The sequence below is a fragment of the Staurois parvus genome, unplaced genomic scaffold, assembly GCF_062004578.1.
Source record: "Staurois parvus isolate SC_StPar_1 unplaced genomic scaffold, SC_StPar_1.0 ptg000213l, whole genome shotgun sequence".
In the NCBI taxonomy this organism is placed as follows: domain Eukaryota; kingdom Metazoa; phylum Chordata; class Amphibia; order Anura; family Ranidae; genus Staurois; species Staurois parvus.
In genome coordinates this window covers 2,664,616-2,687,228 of record NW_028318009.1, presented here as the reverse complement: position 1 = coordinate 2,687,228, position 22,613 = coordinate 2,664,616, and the positions used below count along the sequence as shown (strand labels likewise).

At 44.5% G+C, this 22,613-nt stretch overlaps 1 protein-coding gene across 1 annotated transcript in view; it reads right to left on the bottom strand.

The window, feature by feature from the left end:
• Positions 1 to 1,373: 1,373 nt before the first annotated feature.
• The window catches only part of LOC149461001 (cathepsin K-like), a 51,256-nt gene continuing 30,016 nt past the window's right edge, over positions 1,374 to 22,613 (bottom strand). Inside the window, exons 4-8 of the mRNA XM_089678960.1 lie at positions 19,985 to 20,140; positions 13,000 to 13,218; positions 10,792 to 10,957; positions 8,172 to 8,277; positions 1,374 to 5,228 (exon numbers count right to left, since the gene is read on the bottom strand). Coding sequence (XP_089535086.1) covers positions 5,129 to 5,228; positions 8,172 to 8,277; positions 10,792 to 10,957; positions 13,000 to 13,218; positions 19,985 to 20,140 — 747 coding nt within the window. The 3' untranslated portion in view covers positions 1,374 to 5,128. The remainder of the gene's footprint in view (positions 5,229 to 8,171; positions 8,278 to 10,791; positions 10,958 to 12,999; positions 13,219 to 19,984; positions 20,141 to 22,613) is intronic.

Genomic DNA, 22,613 nt, shown 5'->3' with positions numbered 1-22,613 from the left:
CTTTGATTCTTTTACCCATAACAAGCAGGGGCAGACTGACCATTCGAGCACTCGGGCACTGCCCGAGGGCCTCGGGTCAGTAGGGGACCCCATGAGATGCCCCTGGTGCCTTTTTTATAGGCTTTTTTGAGTGTGGGCAAGGACACGGGGCCCCATGATTCCCTATTGCCCGGGGGCCCCATGAGTTGTCAGTCTGCCCCTGACAACAAGTATGCAGATTTGAGGCTGGGTTCACACTTGTGTGGTGCTGCACATCTCATGTGATTCGCACAGGAATTGTGTGCGGTGTGATTGGATTTTGTATGGCTCAAATCGCACCGCATCTGCACCAAAACGGTGCAGGACTCTTTTTTTGGTCCACACTAGAATCGGATCGCATGGGTATTCACACCTATGTGATCGCACCGCGTTTTGAGGACTGATTTCGGGGTGTTGTTAACATACACACCTGCAGCGATTCGCATGAACGGGGTGCGATTGTGATCCGGTGCGGAATTCACACAGAAAACGCGAATTCCGCACCGCATCAGTGTGAACCAGGGCTGAAGTTCTGACTTTGCTCTGATGTTACTGATCTGCATGCTTCTTCTGGGTCAAAGTCTCAGAAAGTATTGAACCCAGCATGCCATAGAAGCAAGTAATTTTAGGGGAATTTAAAAAATCAAATTTCATCATAAATTCGGGCCAAAATGTATTCTGCTCCATGTCTTTGCTAAAAAAAAAAAAATCCCAATACGTGTAAATTAATTGGTTTACGTGAAAGTTATAGTGTTTACATATGTGTATATATACTGGGATTTTTTTTTACTAGTAAAGGTGGCGATCAGCGACTTATACTGCGGTGGTCATTCTGACACTAGGGGGACCTGACTTGGTGTCACTGACATCCCCAGTGACACCAATACAGTGATCAGTGCTAACAAAAAGCACTGACACTGTACTAATGGCACTGGGCAGGAAGGGGTTAACATGTGGGGGGATCAAAGGGTCAACTGTGTGCTGTGTGTGTTTTTCTGTGGGCTGTGTGTGTGCTTTACACTGTAGGCACACTGCTTTGTACGGCTCTGCTATGCAGAGCCGTACAAAGCAGTGTGCAGGAGCTGACAGGGGAGAGAACTGTATTGTTTACATACGGTTCTCTCCCCCGTTGGTAATGCTCGGTGATCACGGGGTTCCGGCAATTAATCACCAGCCGGGACCCGGTGATTGACAACAGGGGCCGTGAATAGCGTGCGGCTCGTGCACGCCCCCTACCCAGAAATGCAAAATCACATATATATATATACGTGATTTTGCGCACAGGTGCCGCCCTGTAGCAGTATATCTGCTATAGGGCGGTGAGAAAGCGGTTAAAGAAAAAGAAACCAGAGACATTTATCGTTTTATTTTTCCTATTAAACATTTATTGATCACATTGCAAAAAATCCTATTACATAAAATAAAAGTCAGCATCATCAATATCCAAAAATGACATAAAAGTTTGAAATCCAAGAGTGCCCGACTCTTATGGCTCATTTACACTTGTGGCTGTCAGTCCCTCTGAAGAGTGATCCCTAGCTGATCACTTTTAAAAGGCATTTGACAGGCGGATAGGAGGTGATATATCACCTGTTTTAACCCTTAAGCACCTGCAGCACTGCAGCCCAGTGCATTACACGGTGGTTTTGGCACAGCCCCAGTCTGACATTTCAATACAGTTTAAAAAAAAAATTGGAAAACAAGGTAAACAGTGCCTTGCATTGAGACTGGGTACACATACATGCGGTGCAATAAATCGCATGTGATTCGCACAGGAACTGCACCGCATTCCTGTGCAAATCACATGCGATTTTGGTGCAAAGTCACACCTATGCAGGTTGCGTTTGAGCCGTTTCTGCATTGCGTTTTGCTGCATTTTTTTTTTCTTGTTGCTAGGAAGACTTAAAATGCAAAACACATCAAAAACACGGTAAAAACGCAATACAAGCTTTTCTGCAGCGCTTCCATTGAAGTCTATTAAACCAAAAACACAACTTTTTTTGCGTTCAAAAACGTTCCTGACCCTTTTCAAAAAATGCACCGGGGTGAAAACGCATAGATGTGAACACGTCCCATAGAAAATCATGTTAAATGGACCGTACTGCGTTTCTGCAAAATGCTGCGGAAAACGCTTAGGTGTGAAAGGGATACTTGGATTTTACAAAGCAGAAATAATTCTGAAAAATTCTAAAAAAAAATACTTCCTAGTCCATTCATACATATCCTATATTTTAAACTGAATGTGACCTTTAAATGATTCCATATATACGATTTTCTGTGACACCGCCATGGGGGAGGGGCATGTTCTGCTTCTCTCCTGAGGCTTCTGTGTCCTGCACTGGGTATGACTGTGGCAGTGAGGTTAGGCTGATTTCAGTGATCACTTGTCCAGTACAGATAGATCGATCACCCATGCCAACTAGGAAATATTTGAAAAGTTTGGCAGTAAATGTAATATGTATAGCAGCTTATTAAGGTATTTTCTCTTCAGGTCAACAGTTGTTAGGCTATTGCTTTAGGCTGTTATGCCTTCTGAATGTTGTTGGGCTTTAGGATATTTTATCTTCTAGTCAAAAGTTCTTCTGCTATTGTTTTAGACCTATTTTGGTGAAAGCTTCTGTTTTGGGCTATTTTCTCTTCTGGTCGAATGTTCTCAGGCTAGTCTATCTTCTGATCGAATGCTGGTAGGCTATTACTGTAGGTTATTTTGTCTTCTTGTCAAAAACTTATTTTTTAACTGTTTTAGGCTATATTTGGTCAGATGTTGTTAGACTAGGGCTTTAAGTAATTTTCTCTTCTGGTCGAATGTTCTCGGGCTGGTCTGTCTTCTGATCGAATGTTGGTGGGCTATTACTGTAGGCTATTTTGTCTTACAGCCAAAAAGTTATTTTGTGACTGTTTTAGGCTTTTTTGGTCAGATGTTGTTAGACTAGGGTGTTAAGTTATTTTCTCTTCTGGTTGAATGTTTTAGGCTATTTTCTCTTCTGGTTGAATGTTTTAGGCTATTTTGTCTTCTGGTTGAATGTTTTAGGCTATTTTGTCTTCTGGGTGAATGTTTTAGGCTATTTTGTCTTCTGGTTACATTATGACTACTCATCTGGTTTCTCTTTACATTATGACTACTCATCAGAGTCCCCCTCTACATCAGGTTCCCATTAGAGTGCCTTCTTACATCAGGATTCCCATCAGAGTGCCCCCATACATCAGGATCCCCTTCAGAGTGCCCCCATACATCAGGATCCCCATCAGAGTGTCCCCTTGCATCAGGATCCCCATCAGAGTGCCCCCTTACATCAGGATCCCCATCAGTGTGCCCCCATACATCAGGTGTCCCCATCAGTGTGCCCCCTTACATCAGGTGTCCCCATCAGAGTGCCCCCTTACATCAGCTTCCCATCAGAGTGTTTACTTACATCAGATGTCCCTATCAGAGTGCCACCTTACATCAGATGTCCCTATCAAAGTGCCCCCTTACATCAGGTGTCCCCATCAGAGTGCCCCTTACATGGATTGCCCCCATAAGAGGGCTCCTTACATCAGGTTCCCATCAGAGTGCTCCCTTACATCGAGATTCGCATCAGAGTGTCCACTTACATTAGATGTCCCTATCACAGTGCCCCCTTACATCAGGATCCCCATCACAGTGACCCCTTACATCAGGCGTCCCCATCAGAATGCCCCCTTACATTAGATGTCCCTATCAGAGTGCCCCCTTACATCAGGATCCCTATCAGAGTGCCCCCTTACATCTGGTGTCCCCATCAGAGTGCTCCCTTACATCAGGTGTCCCCATCAGAGTGCCCCCTTGCATTAGATGTCCCTATCAGAGTGCTCCCTTACATCAGGATCCCTATCAGAGTGCCCCCTTACATCTAGTGTCCCCATCAGAGTGCCCCCTTACATGGATTGCCCCCATAAGAGTTCCCCCTTACATCAACTCTCTGCATCAGATTAGCTCATGGATCAGTGGATGCACTCTCAGAGATCTAGGGGGGGCACAAGTAAAATATGGGGGGGGGGGCACAGGCCTCCCCAGGACCCCCCTAGATCCGGCCCTGATAAGAAGCCCATGTGAGAGGGAGACAACACAGAAGCACAATTGGAAAACAGAGCAATAACAGGAAGCATCTGAACAAGGACTTTCATGGCAGGATCAACGGGTATTATTTTGAATGAGAGCAATTGAGTTAATTTATTAAAAAATACTTGTAATGACATTAACAGTTTATGGGCTCTTGTGTACGGCCATACCGTGTAAACTCCGCCCGTTGTCACGGTCACTGGGAGCCATTGCGGTGGCATAATTAAGCCCAATGACATGCATTGCTGGATATGCTGTGTTCGGCTATAGGCGCATAACCCCAGGCAATGGTGTTTACACACACGGCGTATTTTTGAAAATGTTACATTTTACGCTTTGAAAAATACATCTACACCATGAAAACTGGAGTGCTCGTGGTTATCCGTGTATAGCCAGGCACAGCGCATTCTGCAATGCCTGTCAGTGGGTTAAATTGCGCGATATGCCACGACAACAGGAGGATTTGACTCTATTCAGCCGTAAATGGAAGAGCCCTATAGGAGATTTTAGTGATTGGAATTACATAAAGGCAAAGGTGTGTAAACATTGATATCTGTGTGACTACTCAGTGACACCGAGCCCGGGTTCACACTGATGCGCTGCGGAATTTGCAGCGTTTTCAGTGCGAATTCCAAAATCGCATCAGAATCGCACCCCGTTCATGCGAACCGCTGTGGGTGCGTATGTTAAGTTAACAACACCCCAAAAGCAGTCCGCAAAACGCGGTGCGATGTGCAGAATTGGATCGCATAGGTGTGAATACCCATGCGATCAGATTCTAGTGCGGACCCAAAAAGGGTCCTGCGTGTTTTTGGTGGGGTGCGAATAGAGCCAGACAAGATGTATAACTCCGATCGCACCGCACACAAATCGCATGTGATATGTACAGGAATGCGGTGCGGTTCCTGTGCGAATCACATGCGATATACCGTACCGCACATATGTGAACCCGGGCTGAGTGCTCATTCAAAGAAATACAGGCTAAAAAGGACATTGGGTGGGTAGAGAAGATGACCGGTCTGTGTGGTGTCACATCAGGGGGTAGCTGGCGAGGTTGGCGATGCCACAAGCATTCTTCTTGTCTTTGGCCATTAGGATGTAGCCTTTATCACCCCAATCCTCGCCCCAGCTGTGGGGAGAAAAGAATTGGATGACATGTCTATACAGTACAGGACCAGCATTACTAATAGAAACATTATACACACATATATGTACAGTGGGGCAAAAAAGTATTTAGTCACCACCAATTGTGCAAGTTCTCCCACTTAAAAAGATGAGAGAGGCCTGTAATTGGCATCATAGGTAGACCTCAACTATGAGAGACAAAATGAGAAAAAAATCCAGACAATCACATTGGCTGATTTGGAAAGAATTTATTTGCAAATTATGGTGGAAAATAAGTATTTGGTCACCTACAAACAAGCAAGATTTCTGGCTTTCACAGACCTGTACCTTCTTCTTTAAGAGGCTCCTCTGTCCTGCACTCATTACCTGTATCAATGGCACCTGTTTGAACTTGTTATCAGTATAAAAGACACCTGTCCACAACCTCCAACAGTCACACTCCAAACTCCACTATGGTGAAGACCAAAGAGCTGTCGAAGGACACCAGAAACAAAATTGTAGACCTGCACCAGGCTGCGAAGACTGAATCTGCAATAGGCAAGCAGCTTGGTGTGAACAAATCAACTGTGGGAGCAATAATTAGAAAATGGAAGACATACAAGACCACTGATAATCTCCCTCGATCTGGGGCTCCACGCAAGATCCCACCCCGTGGGGTCAAAATGATCACAAGAACGGTGAGCAAAAATCCCAGGACCACACGGGGGGACCTAGTGAATGACCTGCAGAGAGCTGGGACCAACGTAACAAAGGCTACCATCGGTAACACACTACGCCGCCAGGGACTCAGATCCTGCAGTGCCAGACGTGTCCCCCTGCTTAAGCCAGTACATGTCCGGGCCCATCTGAGGTTTGCTAGAGAGCATTTGGATGATCCAGAAGAGGATTGGGAGAATGTCATATGGTCAGATGAAACCAAAATAGAACAGTTTGGTAGAAACACAACTCGTCGTGTTTGGAGGAGAGAAAATGCGGAGTTGCATCCAAAGAACACCATACCTACTGTGAAGCATGGGGGTGGCAACATCATGCTTTGGGGCGGTTTCTCCGCAAAGGGACCAGGATGACTGATCCATGTACAGGACAGAATGAATGGGGCCATGTATCGTGAGATTTTGAGTGCAAACCTCCTTCCATCAGCAAGGGCATTGAAGATGAAACGTGGCTGAGTCTTCCAACATGACAATGATCCCAAACATACCACCCGGGCAATGAAGGAGTGGCTTCGTAAGAAGCATTTCAAGGTCCTGGAGTGGCCCAGCCAGTCTCCAGATCTCAACCCCATAGAAAACCTTTGGAGGAAGTTGAAAGTCCGTGTTGCCCAGTGACAGCCCCAAAAAATCACTGCTCTAGAGGAGATCTGCATGGAGGATGGGCCAACATACCAGCAACAGTGTGTGCCAACCTTGTGAAGACTTACAGGAAACGTTTGACCTCTGTCATTGCCAACAAAGGGCATATAACAAAGTATTGAGATGAACTTTTGATATTGACCAAATACTTATTTTCCACCATAATTTGCAAATAAATTCTTTCCAGATCAGCCAAAGTGATTGTCTGGATTTGTTTTCTCATTTTGTCTCTCATAGTTGAGGTCTACCTATGATGCCAATTACAGGCCTCTCTCATCTTTTTAAGTGGGAGAACTTGTACAATTGGTGGCTGACTAAATACTTTTTTGCCCCACTGTATATCTGTATACTGTATACATATATATATATATTGTTACCAAAATAATATTTTGAAAATCCCAAAATATACGAGCACTGCATATATTTTGGGATTTTCTAAATATTATTTTTGTCACATTTTTTATTTATAGAAGAAAGTAGCAGCTTTATATGGTTTATTTGTTCACATACCTATTTATTTACTTGTATTTATATTTACTATACACCATTGAGAGTGCGGTTTATATTCAAAGAGTTGATTATACATACATGGTATTTGCATCGCATATATATATTTTCCACTCGGGGATATACAGTTTGAGATATATGTATACATATACAATATGTGGGGGAAAAAAAGGACGTAAATTTCATTTGGGTGCAGCGTTGTCAGAATGCCCGCCGCAGTCTCGCTATAAGTCTCTGATCGCCGCCATTACTAGTAAAAATTTAAAAAGATTCCAGTATCTATTCCGCCATTTCTAAACACTAGAACTTTCACGTAAACCAATTCATTTACACGTATTGGGGTTTTTGTTTTAGCAAAGACACGGAGCAGAATACATTTTGGCCTAAACGTATGACAAAATGTGTTTTTTTTTACTTTTTTTATTGGATATGATTTATAGCAAAAAATATTGTTTTTTTTTTCAAAATTGTCGGTCTTTTTTCGTTTATAGCGCAAAAAAAATAAAAAAAGCAAAGGCAATCAAATACCACTGAAAGAAAGTTATATTTGTGGGAAAAAAAGGACGTAAATTTCATTTGGGTGCAGCATTGCATGACCGCGCAATTGTCAGTTAAAGTAACACAGTGCCGTATCGCAAAAAATGGCCTCGTCAGGAAGGGGGGGGGGGGGAATCCTCTGGATGGTAATGGGTTATGTCCAGGGGCGAACTGACAACTCATGGGGCCCCCGGGCAATAGGGGATCATGGGGCCCATGTGTCCTTGCCCAAACTCAAAAAAGCCTATGAAAAAGGTACCAGGGGTATCTCATGGGGCCCCCTACTGACCCTGGGCCCTGAGGCAGTGCCCTAGTTTCTAAATGGTCAGTCCGCCCCTGGTTACGTCATTTCAGCTTCCAAGGGCATCAGTCAGGCGTGGTATATTCATATATACGTTGGTCCAATGTGACTGTATAAAAATATACCAATGCCTGAAATTCATCTTTAAGACGCCAAAAATGCATGCGAGGTTCATGTCAATAAAAAGACATTAATAAAATCACACTGATTACAAATATTCAGCATGGCTGGCTTGCACTAGGTATAGTACCTGTTCTTGACAATCCAGTACTTGGATTTCTTCTGGACTCCATAGCCGACAGCAAGCACAGCATGGTTAATAGCTTCCGCATTACATTCTGGGTCATAATATATGCCTGGTTTGGGAGTACAAAAGAAAACGCATGTAATAATTCAGAAGAAGACATCATTATTTTCCAGAATCCCCTCCTACACTAACCTCTCCCAGTCTGAGCTGTGCTGTACATTACCTTCCCAAACGTGAAAATGGCATGTCTGGGGAAATATGCCCTATATACATGTGCCAGTAGCAGGGGCAGACTGACCATTTGGAAACTCGGGCACTGCCCGAGGGCCCGGGGTCAGTAGGGGGCCCCATGGGATTAAGTTTACAAAGACTTTCAACAACCAAAGACACAGTGTTCAGTAGACCAAGCTCTTTTCATGTTCAATGGAAGGTTTTTTTTGGCACCCACAGGCATTATTTAATAGAGAAAGCTGTGCTGTCCATAAACAGGTCTACAGAAATTCAAGAGGTCTTAGCAATTACACCTGGATCAGAGGATTTCAAGGAAATCTAGGGATCACTTGGATCATAATAATTGGAAGATAAATATTAACCAGCAATAAATCCCATTGTTGAGTGCTTACTCTAAAACAACCACTAGATGGCAGCCCAGCATCACTTATAAAAGGGCTATATAAATATATAGCCTGTATCAGGGGTGGACTGACAAATCATGGGGCCCCCGGGCAATAGGGGATCATGGGGCCCCTGTGTCCTTGCCCAAACTCCAAAAACTCTATTAAAAAGGTACCATGGGGCATCTCATGGGGCCCCCTACTGACCCCAGGCCCTTGGGCATTGCCCGAGTTTCCAAATAGTCAGTCCGCCCCTGGCCTGTATACTCTGAAATCATCACTAGATGGCAGCCCATCAGGTGTCAAACACAAGGCCAGCAGGCCGAATCCAGCCCTCCAGGCCATTTCATGTGGCCCTTGCACCTTGGCCATTTTCTCCGCCCCCACCTTGTCTCAGCACTCAGTAGCAGAGAGGAGAAATCCTTCACCTCTCAGTGCAGCTGCAGCACCCCCTCATCTCTGCCTCCCCTGGTCTCAGCATTCTGCAGACTCTGGTAACTGACTCCACTCCTCCTCTGGTCCTCCTCCAGACCCTGCATGTTCTGCTTTCCAGCTCTGCCCCCAAAGGGTGTGCATGGCGATGTTAGGGAGGGTGTGGGATTCTTGACATCTGATGTAATGGGGGGGTGCCACCAGATACAACCAGCCCTTTGAGGACAACCGTAATGCTGATATGGCCCGCGATGAAATGGAGATGGACACCCCTGTCATACATAAAAGGGATCTATAAATAGTATAACTACTCAAAATATTTTGTATTAATGTTATGAAATATTGCCTGTTTACTTCAATCTGCAGACAAAAATAAATAAATAAATGTCACATGCTTTGTCCTTAAAGTGGACCGCCACTCATTAAAAGAACGTTATCTCTGATGTTTCCTCCCCCTCCCTCTTATACAGTGGCAGAACAGTTCACCAATTTCTGTAATATTTATTAGATTAGATGCCAAGTACTTCCTGCTTTCTGGGCTAGGTGAGAATGATGTAGACCAGGGGTGTCAAACTTCATTTTATCGTGGGCCGTATTAGCATTATGGTTGCCCTCAAAGGGGCTGGTTGTATCTGTAAGACTAGATGTCCGGAGCACCCCACCACCTATTGCATCAGATGTCAAGAATCCCCCACACTCCCTAACATCACTGTACACCGCCTTTGGGAGCAGAGCTGGAAAGCAGAAAGTGCAGGGTCTGGAGGAGGACCAGAGGAGGAGTGGAGTCAGTTACCAGAGTCTGCTGAATGCCGAGACCAGGGGAGGCAGAGATGGGGGGGGTGCTGCAGCTGCACTGAGAAGTGCAGGATTTGGCAGAGGAGTTCTATTCACCTCTCTGCTGCCGACTGCTGAGACGGGATGGGGGTAGAGACAAGGTGGTACCTGCAGGAGAGGTGCAAGGACTACATGTAATGGCCTGGATGGCCGGATTCAGCCTGCGGGCTTTGTGTTTGACTCCTGTGATGTAGAGACTGCTGCCGCCTCCTGGGATGTGTGACATGGACATCCCAGGAGCTGATCCATGTAGGCTGAAACCAAGAAAACCATTGTTCTCTATGTGCCCTGATCACACCATACAAGTGCGTTGGTGCAGCTTGCCTGTATTTATTTGCAATGCACAAAGAAGCATTACAAAACACATCAGCGAATCACAGTGTGCTGTTAGCACTTAGGAAGGCACCAATTGCCCGCGGGGGGGTTATTTTTTATTTTTTGGACCAGTACTACAGGAGTTGTGAGAGGCCCACGTCAGATTATTCTCTATAATATTTTTAACATTAACCATAGACCTGTGTAGCCACACCCATTAGGAAATGCCAGAAATGCCAGTTTGTCAGTCCGGGCCAGGTTAGAGCGGTTCTATGGACAGCATGGACAGCACGGCATAAATCCTAATACATAATGGGGACAATTTTTAAATAGCAGTTATAACCCACATGGTTTGAGAATAAAAGCTAAATTCTGATTGGCTGCTACTGCTCCCGTTTTTTTATTTATTATTAGTAAAACAAACTCACCTTTATTGTAAAACTGAAAGGTGGACAAACTGGCATCTATGCCCACTGAGATAGGCCCAACCGTGCCTACTGCCTTCTTCAGCGCCTTCTCACTGCCCTCCAGGACTTCTTTGTAGGATTTACATTTAGCAGCTTTGCCTGCTGTGGTGTAGTTACAGGTCTGGTCCTGGGAAGAACAAATGTTACATGTGAGTTATTGGGTCTAAACTGATCTTAACCTATTTAACATGGGGAGCATGGTTGGCATGATGGTTAGTGAGAAGAATACTCCTTACATTGGTGGTCAGTGGGAAGAATGCTCCTTACATTGGTGATCAGTGGGAAGAATGCCCCTTACATTGGGGGTCAGAGGGAAGAATGTCCCTTACATTGGTGGTCAGTGGGAAGAATGCTTACATTGGTGGTCAGTGGGAAGAATGCTCCTTACATTGGTACTCATTGGGAAGAATGCTCTTTATATTGATGGACAGTTGGAAGAATGTCCCTTACATTGGTGGTCAGTGGAAAGAATGCTCCGTACATTGGTGGTCAGTTGGAAGAATGCCCCTTACATTGGTGGTCAGTAAAAAGACTGCCCCTTACATTGGTGGCATTGGGAAGAATACCTTTTACATTGGGGGTCAATGGGAAGAATGCTCCTTACATTGGTGGTCAATGGGAAGAATTTCCCTTACATTGGTGATCAGTGGGAAGAATGACTCTTACAATGGTGGTCACTGGGAAGAATGACCCTTACATTGGTACTCATTGGGAATAATGCTCTTTATATTGCTGGTCAATGAGAAGAATGTCCTTTACATTGATGGTCAGCTGGAAGAATGTCCCTTACATTGGTGGTCAGTGGGAAGAATTCTCCGTACATTGGTGGTCAGTGGGAAGAATGGCCCTTACATTGGTGGTCAGTGGGAAGAATTCTTCTTACATTGGTGGTCAGTGGGAAGAATTCTCCTTACATTGGTGGTTAGTGGGAAGAATGTGCCTTACATTGATGGTCAGTGGGAAGAATGCCCCTTACAATGGTGTTCAGTGGGAAGAATGCTCCATACATTGGTGGTCAGTGGGAAGAATGCCCCTTAGATTGGTGGTCAGTGGGAAGAATGTTTACTCCTTACATTGGTGGTTAGTGGAGAGAATGCTCCTTAAATTGATGATCAGTGGAAAAATATCCCCTCACAGATTGCTAAAATGGCATCAGTGGTAATTTATCTGGGAGGTGGAAACTGCTCATAACGAACTCCTAACATCCTCTGGAGAAATCCTAGAGTTCCATGAAACCTGATTGAGAATGGCAGGATTAAGTGTAACAAAGCATCTGAGAAAACATACACATACATAATACATAAGCAATCCCATGTTGTTTTACCTCCTCAGTACATACCTGCAATACCTGTACATTGTACTCAGTCTTGTCTCCTTAAAATGCTACAAGTACAGAAATGTAGTGATCACCTAGTCCTAGACAACTCTACCTCTGGTGTACTGAAATCCCAAGCAGTATTGTAGGCCCCATCTGAGTTCTCAACTGGACTACAGGACCCTTCCCATTATGATATAGAGATGTGTAAAGAGGGAGGTGTTCTGTAGTCCATCAAAAAGAAACCTTGGCTGGACCAGCAATGATCTAACAATGATCCTTTGTGCAAGCTCAGCCTCTTATGCCATGCATTTATTAAAAGCCCACTTTTCAGAGGAAGCATGGGGGTCTACTCTGAATTCACAAATACTTTTCTAAAGTAGATTTAAACCATCGTGGGGTAATATTTAGTTTACTAAATGACTGCATATCAAAAACTACTACTTTTGCTGTTTTTTTTCATAAAACACTGTTTTTACCTATTTTCAGGTCATCTCCAGCCTCTTTCAGCCACTTCCCAACAAGATGCATTTACTCCAGGATGGGCTGCACATGACTGGTCTACACCAGATTACTGACTACTGATGGTTGACCATGCCTTGTGTAAGGTTAGTTGGCCTGCCTACTTGCAAGGCTTCTGTGATAGGGTGACAAAACGGGAGCACAGTTGGGAGATACAAGGAAACAGGTGTCACCCTATAGCAGGAAGCACCTGAAGAAGGACTTTTATGGTAGAAACACCAACTATTTGAATTAAAGCTGCAGATTTAAAAATAATAAAAACAACTTTTGAAGGTATCACATACATGGTAAAGCTTATATGAAAATTTTACTAATGGGTTTAGAGTTCTTACCTCTCCAACATATGGATAGGCTGTTTCTGAGTCAATGCCTTTATTGTCCCTCACGTACTCAAATGCATTGGTCATGTAACCTCCTCCACATCCATCATTCTTCTTTACACAGTCAACCAGGTTCTGAGGACTGAGAACCACCAATTTTCCCGTTGTCTTCTTTAGCTGGCCTTCCAGAGCCCCTACTGAGCTAAAAGCCCAGCATGACCCACATGAACCCTATAGATCATCACAGAGAAATATTCCAATTAGATTACATTGGGATAACTACAATTTTACACAAATGGAAGAAAAATATATTTGAAATATATTTTAAAAATATCCTTCCAAAATATATTGACATATATTTGAAATACTACAATTTTGGCAGTATTCAATATACTTCATTATATATATATATATATATATATATATATATATATATATATATATACACACACACACATATATATATATATATATATATATATATATACTGCATGTTGAAATGCATTTTTATGTATTACAAAATATATGCAAAATATTTTTTTTTTAAATATATTTTTCAGATTTTTTTTGATATATAAAAAGTCATTTTAAGATATATTTTTACATATATTTGTAAATGCATTCCAAAAATGTAGATTGAATGTATTTTTAACCATTTCCTGCCCAGACACTTTCACCCCCTTCCTGTCCAGGGCAATTTTCAGCTTTCAGCGCTATCACACTTTGAATGACAATTGCGCGGTCATGCAACACTGTACCCATATGAATCTTTTACCATTTTTTTGAGACAGATAAAGCTTTATTTTGGTGGTATTTATTCACCGCTGGGATTTTTATTTTTTTTTGCTATGTAAATGAAAACGTCCACAAATGTTGAAAAAAAGTGTTTTTCTTATAAAATTTTGCAAATAAATAATCTTTCATCATAAATCTTGGCCGAAATGTATTCCGTTATATTTTTAGTAAAAACAAAAATAAGCCAAATTAGTTTATAACCAAAAATTATAATTTTTAAACATTTGTTTTACATTTTTATTTTTTTTTTATATTATTATTTATGTTTTTTTTTTTTTTTTACATACTGTCACCCTAGCAGTACAGTGTCACCATGGTGACACTGTACTACTTGTGGGGGGGTGATGAAGATTTTTTTTTTTACACTGATTGCTTTTACACCCATATAGGATGTAAAAGCAATCATTTCTCTTTCTCTCTGTCTGCATTCTTGCAACCATTGATAACTACTGAGTGAGCTGTGATTGGTCACAGCTTGTCACATGGTACAAGGCTGTTGTGAATAGCCTTGTACCATGTGACCTCTGTGATCATTCACAGATTTCACACGTAGTAAGCAATGATGTCACAAGTGACATCTTGCTTACTACTTTGCATGTGATCACTGATTGGCCAATCAGCGACCATACGATCGGGACCTCGTACAGAGGTCCCGTCCAATGATCGGTGTTCCACTGTGTCTGGAGGACACAGCAGGCACCGGATCGCGGTGCTGCTCGCTCCCAGGGACCGCACACAGCTAGAAATGGTTGGTGCCGTTTATGAACGGCAACCCGCACCTGGAGTGCCACCGCCCTGCCATTTATAAACAGCAGGTGGACGGCAAGTGGTTAAGGACATACAGTATATTTGAAAATGTATTTTTAAAAATATTTTTCATATATTTTGTAATAATAATGCATTTCAACATACAGTATATATATATATGTCAATATATTTGGGAAGAATATTTTTAAAACATATTTTCCTTCCATGTGGGTAAAACCCAATATTAATCATAAAACTGGCTAGTAGATTGTACAAAAATTCTTGACACCTTTGATGACCTACTTCAACAATTTGTTTGCCTTTAACATTCGTTTTTGAAATGAATATATTTTCCCGAAAGATAACCACATACATTGTTAGAAATTTGTTCCGCCAAGAAAAAATTTCCATCCTTCTTCAAATTGTCTAGTCATTGTGATCAAAAACAAACTTTGATTGGACTCCACTAACCATTAATAAATCAAACAAGCATTCTAAAAACTAAAAATTGCAAACAAAATTCTACTAGTGTATGGCCAGCGTATGTGTTCCTATTGCCCATAGATATCAGATTCGGCTTTTCATTGATTTAATACAGTATTGTATAATTAAAAGAGATATCTGCATAACATGCACTGATAAACAAGAGCAAAAAAATCGGAAAAAAAAAAAAAAAAAAACAATATGTAACAGTTTGTAAATGTATTTTTTAATAACACTAGTGTAAGGCTAGCCATACACATTTCCCGAGTGGCTAAATGGGAGAAATCAATGGATTCCGCCATCCATGCTGAACAGCATAAATGGAGGAATCTCTCTTGCTGACTATTGTATTCGAACATAAATGGAAACGGAAGCGGCACACCACTGCTAAGAGGTCTAGACACAACAACAATAAAAGTCAGGGGAGCAAGCCAAAAAATATCCAACCTTATCTGCATGGAATTTGCATGTTCTCCCTGTGACCATATGGGTACTCCAGTTTTCTACACTCCAAAGACATACTGGTAGCTGAATTGATTCCTGTTTAAATTGACCCTGGTATGTGTCTACTAAGTTGGCTTTGCACATTTGTTATCAAATTCTGCATGCTGGTCCCAAGCTGAGCAACTGGGAAGGGTTGAGAAAAAATCTGGCTTCCTGTGCTCACCTTATGCTGGGTCCAAACAAACTTCCTCCTCTAATATTGAGCCGGGTGCAAACAAACTTCCTCCTCTCATATTGAGTCTCGTCCAAACAAACTTCCTCCTCTCATATTGAGTCTCGTCCAAACAAACTTCCTCCTCTCATATTGAGTCTCGTCCAAACAAACTTCCAGCTCTCAGATTGAACCGGGTCCAAACAAACTTCCTCCTCTCATATTGAGCCGGCTCCAAACAAACTTCCTCCTCTCATATTGAGTCTCGCCCAAACAAACTTCCAGCTCTCAGATTGAACCGGGTCCAAACAAACTTCCTTCTCACATATTGAGTCTCATCCAAACAAACTTCCTCCTCTCATATTGAGCCAGGCCAAACAAACGTCCTCCTCACATATTGAGCCAGGTGCAAACAAACTTCCTCCTCTCATATTGAGTCTCGCCCAAACAAACTTCCAGCTCTCAGATTGAACCGTGTCCAAACAAACTTCCTCCTCTCATATTGAGCTGGGTGCAAACAAACTTCCTTCTCACATATTGAGTCTCGTCCAAACAAACTTCCTCCTCTCATATTGAGCCAGGTGCAAACAAACTTCCTCCTCTCATATTGAGTCTCGTCCAAACAAACTTCCAGCTCTCAGATTGAACCGGGTCCAAACAAACTTCCTCCTCTCATATTGAGCCGGGTCCAAACAAACTTCCTCCTCTCATATAGAGCCGGGTCCAAACAAACTTCCTCCTCTCATATTGAGCCGGGTCCAAATAAACTTCCAGCTCTCAGATTGAACCGGGTCCAAACAAACTTCCTCCCCTCATATTGAGCCGGGTCCAAACAAACTTCCTCCTCTCATATTGAGTCTCGTCCAAACAAACTTCCAGCTCTCAGATTGAACCGGGTCCAAACAAACTTCCTCCTCTCATATTGAGTCTCGTCCAAACAAACTTCCAGCTCTCAGATTGAACCGGGTCCAAACAAACTTCCTCCTCTCATATTGAGCCAGGCCAAACAAACGTCCTCCTCACATATTGAGCCAGGTGCAAACAAACTTCCTCCTCTCATATTGAGTCTCGCCCAAACAAACTTCCAGCTCTCAGATTGAACCGGGTCCAAACAAACTTCCTCCTCTCATATTGAGCTGGGTGCAAACAAACTTCCTTCTCACATATTGAGTCTCGTCCAAACAAACTTCCTCCTCTCATATTGAGCCAGGTGCAAACAAACTTCCTCCTCTCATATTGAGTCTCGTCCAAACAAACTTCCAGCTCTCAGATTGAACCGGGTCCAAACAAACTTCCTCCTCTCATATTGAGCCGGGTCCAAACAAACTTCCTCCTCTCATATAGAGCCGGGTCCAAACAAACTTCCTCCTCTCATATTGAGCCGGGTCCAAATAAACTTCCAGCTCTCAGATTGAACCGGGTCCAAACAAACTTCCTCCCCTCATATTGAGCCGGGTCCAAACAAACTTCCTCCTCTCATATTGAGTCTCGTCCAAACAAACTTCCAGCTCTCAGATTGAACCGGGTCCAAACAAACTTCCTCCTCTCATATTGAGTCTCGTCCAAACAAACTTCCAGCTCTCAGATTGAACCGGGTCCAAACAAACTTCCTCCTCTCATATTGAGCCAGGTCCAAACAAACTTCCTCCTCTCATATTGAGCTGGGTCCAAACAAACTTCCTCCTCTCATATTGAGCCGGGTCCAAACAAACTTCCTCCATTCATATTGAGCTGGGTCCAAACAAACTTCCTCCTCTCATATTGAGCCGGGTCCAAACAAACTTTCTCTCATATTGAGTCTGGTCCAAACAAACTTCCTCCTCTCATATTGAGCTGGGTCCAAACAAACTTCCTCCTCTCATATTGAGCTGGGTCCAAACAAACTTCCTCCGTTTATATTGAGCCGGGTCCAAACAAACTTCCTCCTCTCATATTGAGCTGGGTCCAAACAAACTTCCTCCTCTCATATTGAGTCTCGTCCAAACAAACTTCCAGCTCTCAGATTGAACCGGGTCCAAACAAACTTCCTCCTCTCATATTGAGTCTCGTCCAAACAAACTTCCAGCTCTCAGATTGAACCGGGTCCAAACAAACTTCCTCCTCTCATATTGAGCCAGGTCCAAACAAACTTCCTCCTCTCATATTGAGCTGGGTCCAAACAAACTTCCTCCTCTCATATTGAGCCGGGTCCAAACAAACTTCCTCCATTCATATTGAGCTGGGTCCAAACAAACTTCCTCCTCTCATATTGAGCCGGGTCCAAACAAACTTTCTCTCATATTGAGTCTGGTCCAAACAAACTTCCTCCTCTCATATTGAGCTGGGTCCAAACAAACTTCCTCCTCTCATATTGAGCCAGGTCCAAACAAACTTCCTCCTCTCATATTGAGCTGGGTCCAAACAAACTTCCTCCTCTCATATTGAGCCGGGTCCAAACAAACTTCCTCCATTCATATTGAGCTGGGTCCAAACAAACTTCCTCCTCTCATATTGAGCCGGGTCCAAACAAACTTTCTCTCATATTGAGTCTGGTCCAAACAAACTTCCTCCTCTCATATTGAGCTGGGTCCAAACAAACTTCCTCCTCTCATATTGAGCTGGGTCCAAACAAACTTCCTCCGTTTATATTGAGCCGGGTCCAAACAAACTTCCTCCTCTCATATTGAGCTGGGTCCAAACAAACTTCCTCCGTTTATATTGAGCCGGGTCCAAACAAGCTTCCTCTTCTCATATTGAGCCGGGTCCAGACAAACTTCCTCCATTTATATCGAACCATGTCTAAACAAACTTCCTCAGCTTATATTGAGCCGGGTCTAAACAGACTTCCTTTGCTCATATCGAGCTGGGTCCAAACAAACTTCCTCCACTCATATTGTGCCACGCCCAAGCATGCTTATGTCATCTATACCCTGGCTACATGGGTAGGCACAAATGGATCAGAAGCGTAACGTGTAGAATCCAACTGAACTTTGCACCAGGTCACCTCTTTCATGCGGGCGAAGGCATGGCACGCAAAACCATGCCCAGACAAGGTATGGAGAAATCACACTACTCAAGCACAGTGGACTTTGGGAGTCTGTTGTACCTAAGCACAGTATGTACATCCTACTGTGAGTACACCCTAAAACAGCCATCTTCAGCCAGGGTTCCTCCAGGGGTTGATAGGAGTTCCATGAAATATGGCTAATTGACCTCCCATTTGATGGTGCCTCCACCATCAAATGCCAATGCCACTTGGCATAGCCAACAGTTTGACACCAATTGTCTTTTTATAGTTGTCTGTAACAGTGGCAATCTGACCACCACTGTCAGGGGCAATTTTCCCACATGCATCCTATGTAAGGGGCATTTTTCCACTGGTCACATATGTAAGGGGAATTCTTCCCACTGACCACCAATGTAAGGTGCATTCTTCCCACTAGCCACCAATGTAAGGGACATTCTTCCCACTGGCCACCAATGTAAGGGACATTCTTCCCACTGGCCACCAATGTAAGGGACATTCTTCCCACTGACCACCAATGTAAGGGACATTCTTCCCACTGACCACCAATGTAAGGTGCATTCTTCCCACTGACCACCAATGTAAGGGACATTCTTCCCACTGACCACCAATGTAAGGTGCATTATGCCCACTGACCACCAATGTAAGGTGCATTCTTCCCACTGACCACCAATGTAAGGTGCATTCTGCCCACTGACCACCAATGTAAGGTGCATTCTTCCCACTGGCTACCAATGTAAGGGACAGTCTTCCCACTGACCACCAATGTAAGGGACATTCTTCCCACTGACCACCAATGTAAGGTGCATTCTTCCCACTGGCCACCAAGTAAGGGACATTCTTCCCACTGACCACCAATGTAAGGTGCATTCTTCCCACTGGCCACCAATGTAAGGGACATTCTTCCCACTGGTCACCTACATAAAGAGAATTCTTCCCACTGGCCACCTACGTAAGGGCAATTGTTCCCACTGACCTTCAATTATTTTGGTTGTAGCAGAGTTTCCCAATTATTATGTCAAGGGTTCCTCTGCATTCCTCAGGTTGAGAAAGGTGGCTCTAAAACAAGATCATACAAGAGGACCAGCAAGGCACAATCATGAGGCAGATCCTGCAATCTCTGGGTAGACCTGTCAACTTTCCAAGAGGGAAAATAGGTACATCTTGGAGCCCAAAAAATATAAGCACAGGACCCACCCTTGCCACATGGCTCCGGTCATGTAGTTCCCATGTACTATAAAGGAAAAATAAGAACTTTATACCTTTTTAAGGGGAAAATGATTAATCATAGGTGAGATGGTTTTTTATGTTACCTGGTTTCGGACTGGCGTGACGTAACCTTTCTTCCTATAGTCAACGGAGGCCGGCAGGGGTACTAGTTCCTCGTCATCATCAGCTGTGACGTTTCTTGGCCTGTTTTTTGCAGGCACCTTCAGCCCTGTCATTGTCTTCACAACTTCATCACTGGTCTGCCAAGAAATGGAGCTTTGTAGTAGAACAATTTTACCAACTGGCAGTTTAGTTGTCACAATAAATAGGTATAAAAAATGGATAACTTGACTAATTTGTGAATAGTTATGTGCAGATATGCCCAATCTGCAAAGAATCACAACATTCATGAATCACAATTTCATGTATTTCTAAATTATACAATTCTCTCATTACCTGCAAATATTTAGTGATGTCAGAGATTTGATTATTCCTACTTATCATGAAACACACTGAAGTTGTAAACAACAGCTTGTGGTAAATAGACCCTATTATTACCAATCGAAAAAAATGCCGGTAATCCCTTACACGAGGCTCACGCCTATGCAGGTTGCGTTTGAGCCATTTCTACATTGCGTTTTGCTTTTGCGTCCATTTGGTGGCATAATGGTTATGGACATTGTAGCTGGTGTGGTGGTAATCAGGAGTGTCCCTGGTACTGGTGTGGCGGAGATCAGGGATACTGTAACTGGGGTGGCGGTGATCAGGGATACTGTAACTGGGGTGGCGGTGATCAGGGATACTGTAACTGGGGTGGTGGTGATCAGGGACACTGTAACTGGGGTGGCGGTGATCAGGGATACTGTAACTGGGGTGGTGGTGATCAGGGACACTGTAACTGGGGTGGCGGTGATCAGGGATACTGTAACTGGGGTGGTGGTGATCAGGGACACTGTAACTGGGGTGGCGGTGATCAGGGATACTGTAACTGGGGTGGTGGTGATCAGGGATACTGTAACTAGGGTGGTGGTGATCAGGAACACTGTAACTGGGGTGGCGGTGATCAGGGATACTGTAACTGGGGTGCCGGTGATCAGGGATACTGTAACTGGGGTGGTGGTGATCAGGGATACTGTAACTGGGGTGGTGGTGATCAGGGACACTGTAACTGGGGTGGCGGTGATCAGGGATACTGTAACTAGGGTGGTGGTGATCAGGGATACTGTAACTGGGGTGGTGGTGATCAGGGACACTGTAACTGGGGTGGCGGTGATCAGGGATACTGTAACTGGGGTGGCGGTGATCAGGGATACTGTAACTGGGGTGGCGGTGATCAGGGATACTGTAACTAGGGTGGTGGTGATCAGGGATACTGTAACTGGGGTGGTGGTGATCAGGGACACTGTAACTGGGGTGGCGGTGATCAGGGATACTGTAACTGGGGTGCCGGTGATCAGGGATACTGTAACTAGGGTGGCGGTGGTCAGGGACACTGTAACTGGGGTGGCGGTGATCAGGGATACTGTAACTGGGGTGCCGGTGATCAGGGATACTGTAACTGGGGTGCCGGTGATCAGGGATACTGTAACTAGGGTGGCGGTGATCAGGGACACTGTAACTGGGGTGGCGGAGATCAGGGACACTGTAACCGGTGTGGTGGTGATCAGGGACGCTGTAACCGGTGTGGCGATGATCGGGGACACTGTATCTGGGATGGTGGAGATCAAGGACACTGGTATTGGTGTGGCAGTGATCAGGGACACTGTAATTGGTGTGGCAGTGATCAGGGACACTAACTGGGGTGGCGGTGATCAGGGACACTGTAACTGGTGTGGCGGTGAACGGGGACACTGTAACTGGCGTGGCGGTGATTGGGCACACTGTAACTGGTGTGGCGGTGATCAGGGACACTGTAATTGGCGCGGCGGTGATCCGGGACACTGTAACTGGGGTGGCGGTGATCAGGGACACTGTAACTGGAGTGGCGGTGATCAGGGACACTGTAACTGGTGCAGTGGTGAACGGGGACACTGTAACTGGTGTGGCGGTGATCAGGGACACTGTAACTGGTGTGGCGGTGAACGGGGACACTGTAACTGGCATGGCGGTGATTGGGCACACTGTAACTGGTGTGGCGGTGATCAGGGACACTGTAATTGGCGCGGCGGTGATCCGGGACACTGTAACTGGTGTGGCGGTGATCAGGGACACTGTAACTGGTGCAGTGGTGAACGGGGACACTGTAACTGGCATGGCGGTGATTGGGCACACTGTAACTGGTGTGGCGGTGATCAGGGACACTGTAACTGGGGTGGTGGTGATCAGGGACACTGTAACTGGTGTGGCGGTGATCAGGGACACTGTAACTGGGGTGGCGGTGATCAGGGACACTGTAATTGGCGCGGCGGTAATCAGGGACACTGTAACTGGGGTGGTGGTGATCAGGGATACTGTAACTGGGGTGGCGGTGATCAGGGACACTGTAACTGGGGTGGTGGTGATCAGGGACACTGTAACTGGGGTGGTGGTGATCAGGGACACTGTAACTGGGGTGGCGGTGATCAGGGATACTGTAACTGGGGTGGCGGTGATCAGGGATACTGTAACTGGGGTGGCGGTGATCAGGGATACTGTAACTGGGGTGGCGGTGATCAGGGATACTGTAACTGGGGTGGCGGTGATCAGGGACACTGTAACTGGGGTGGCGGTGATCAGGGACACTGTAACTGGTGT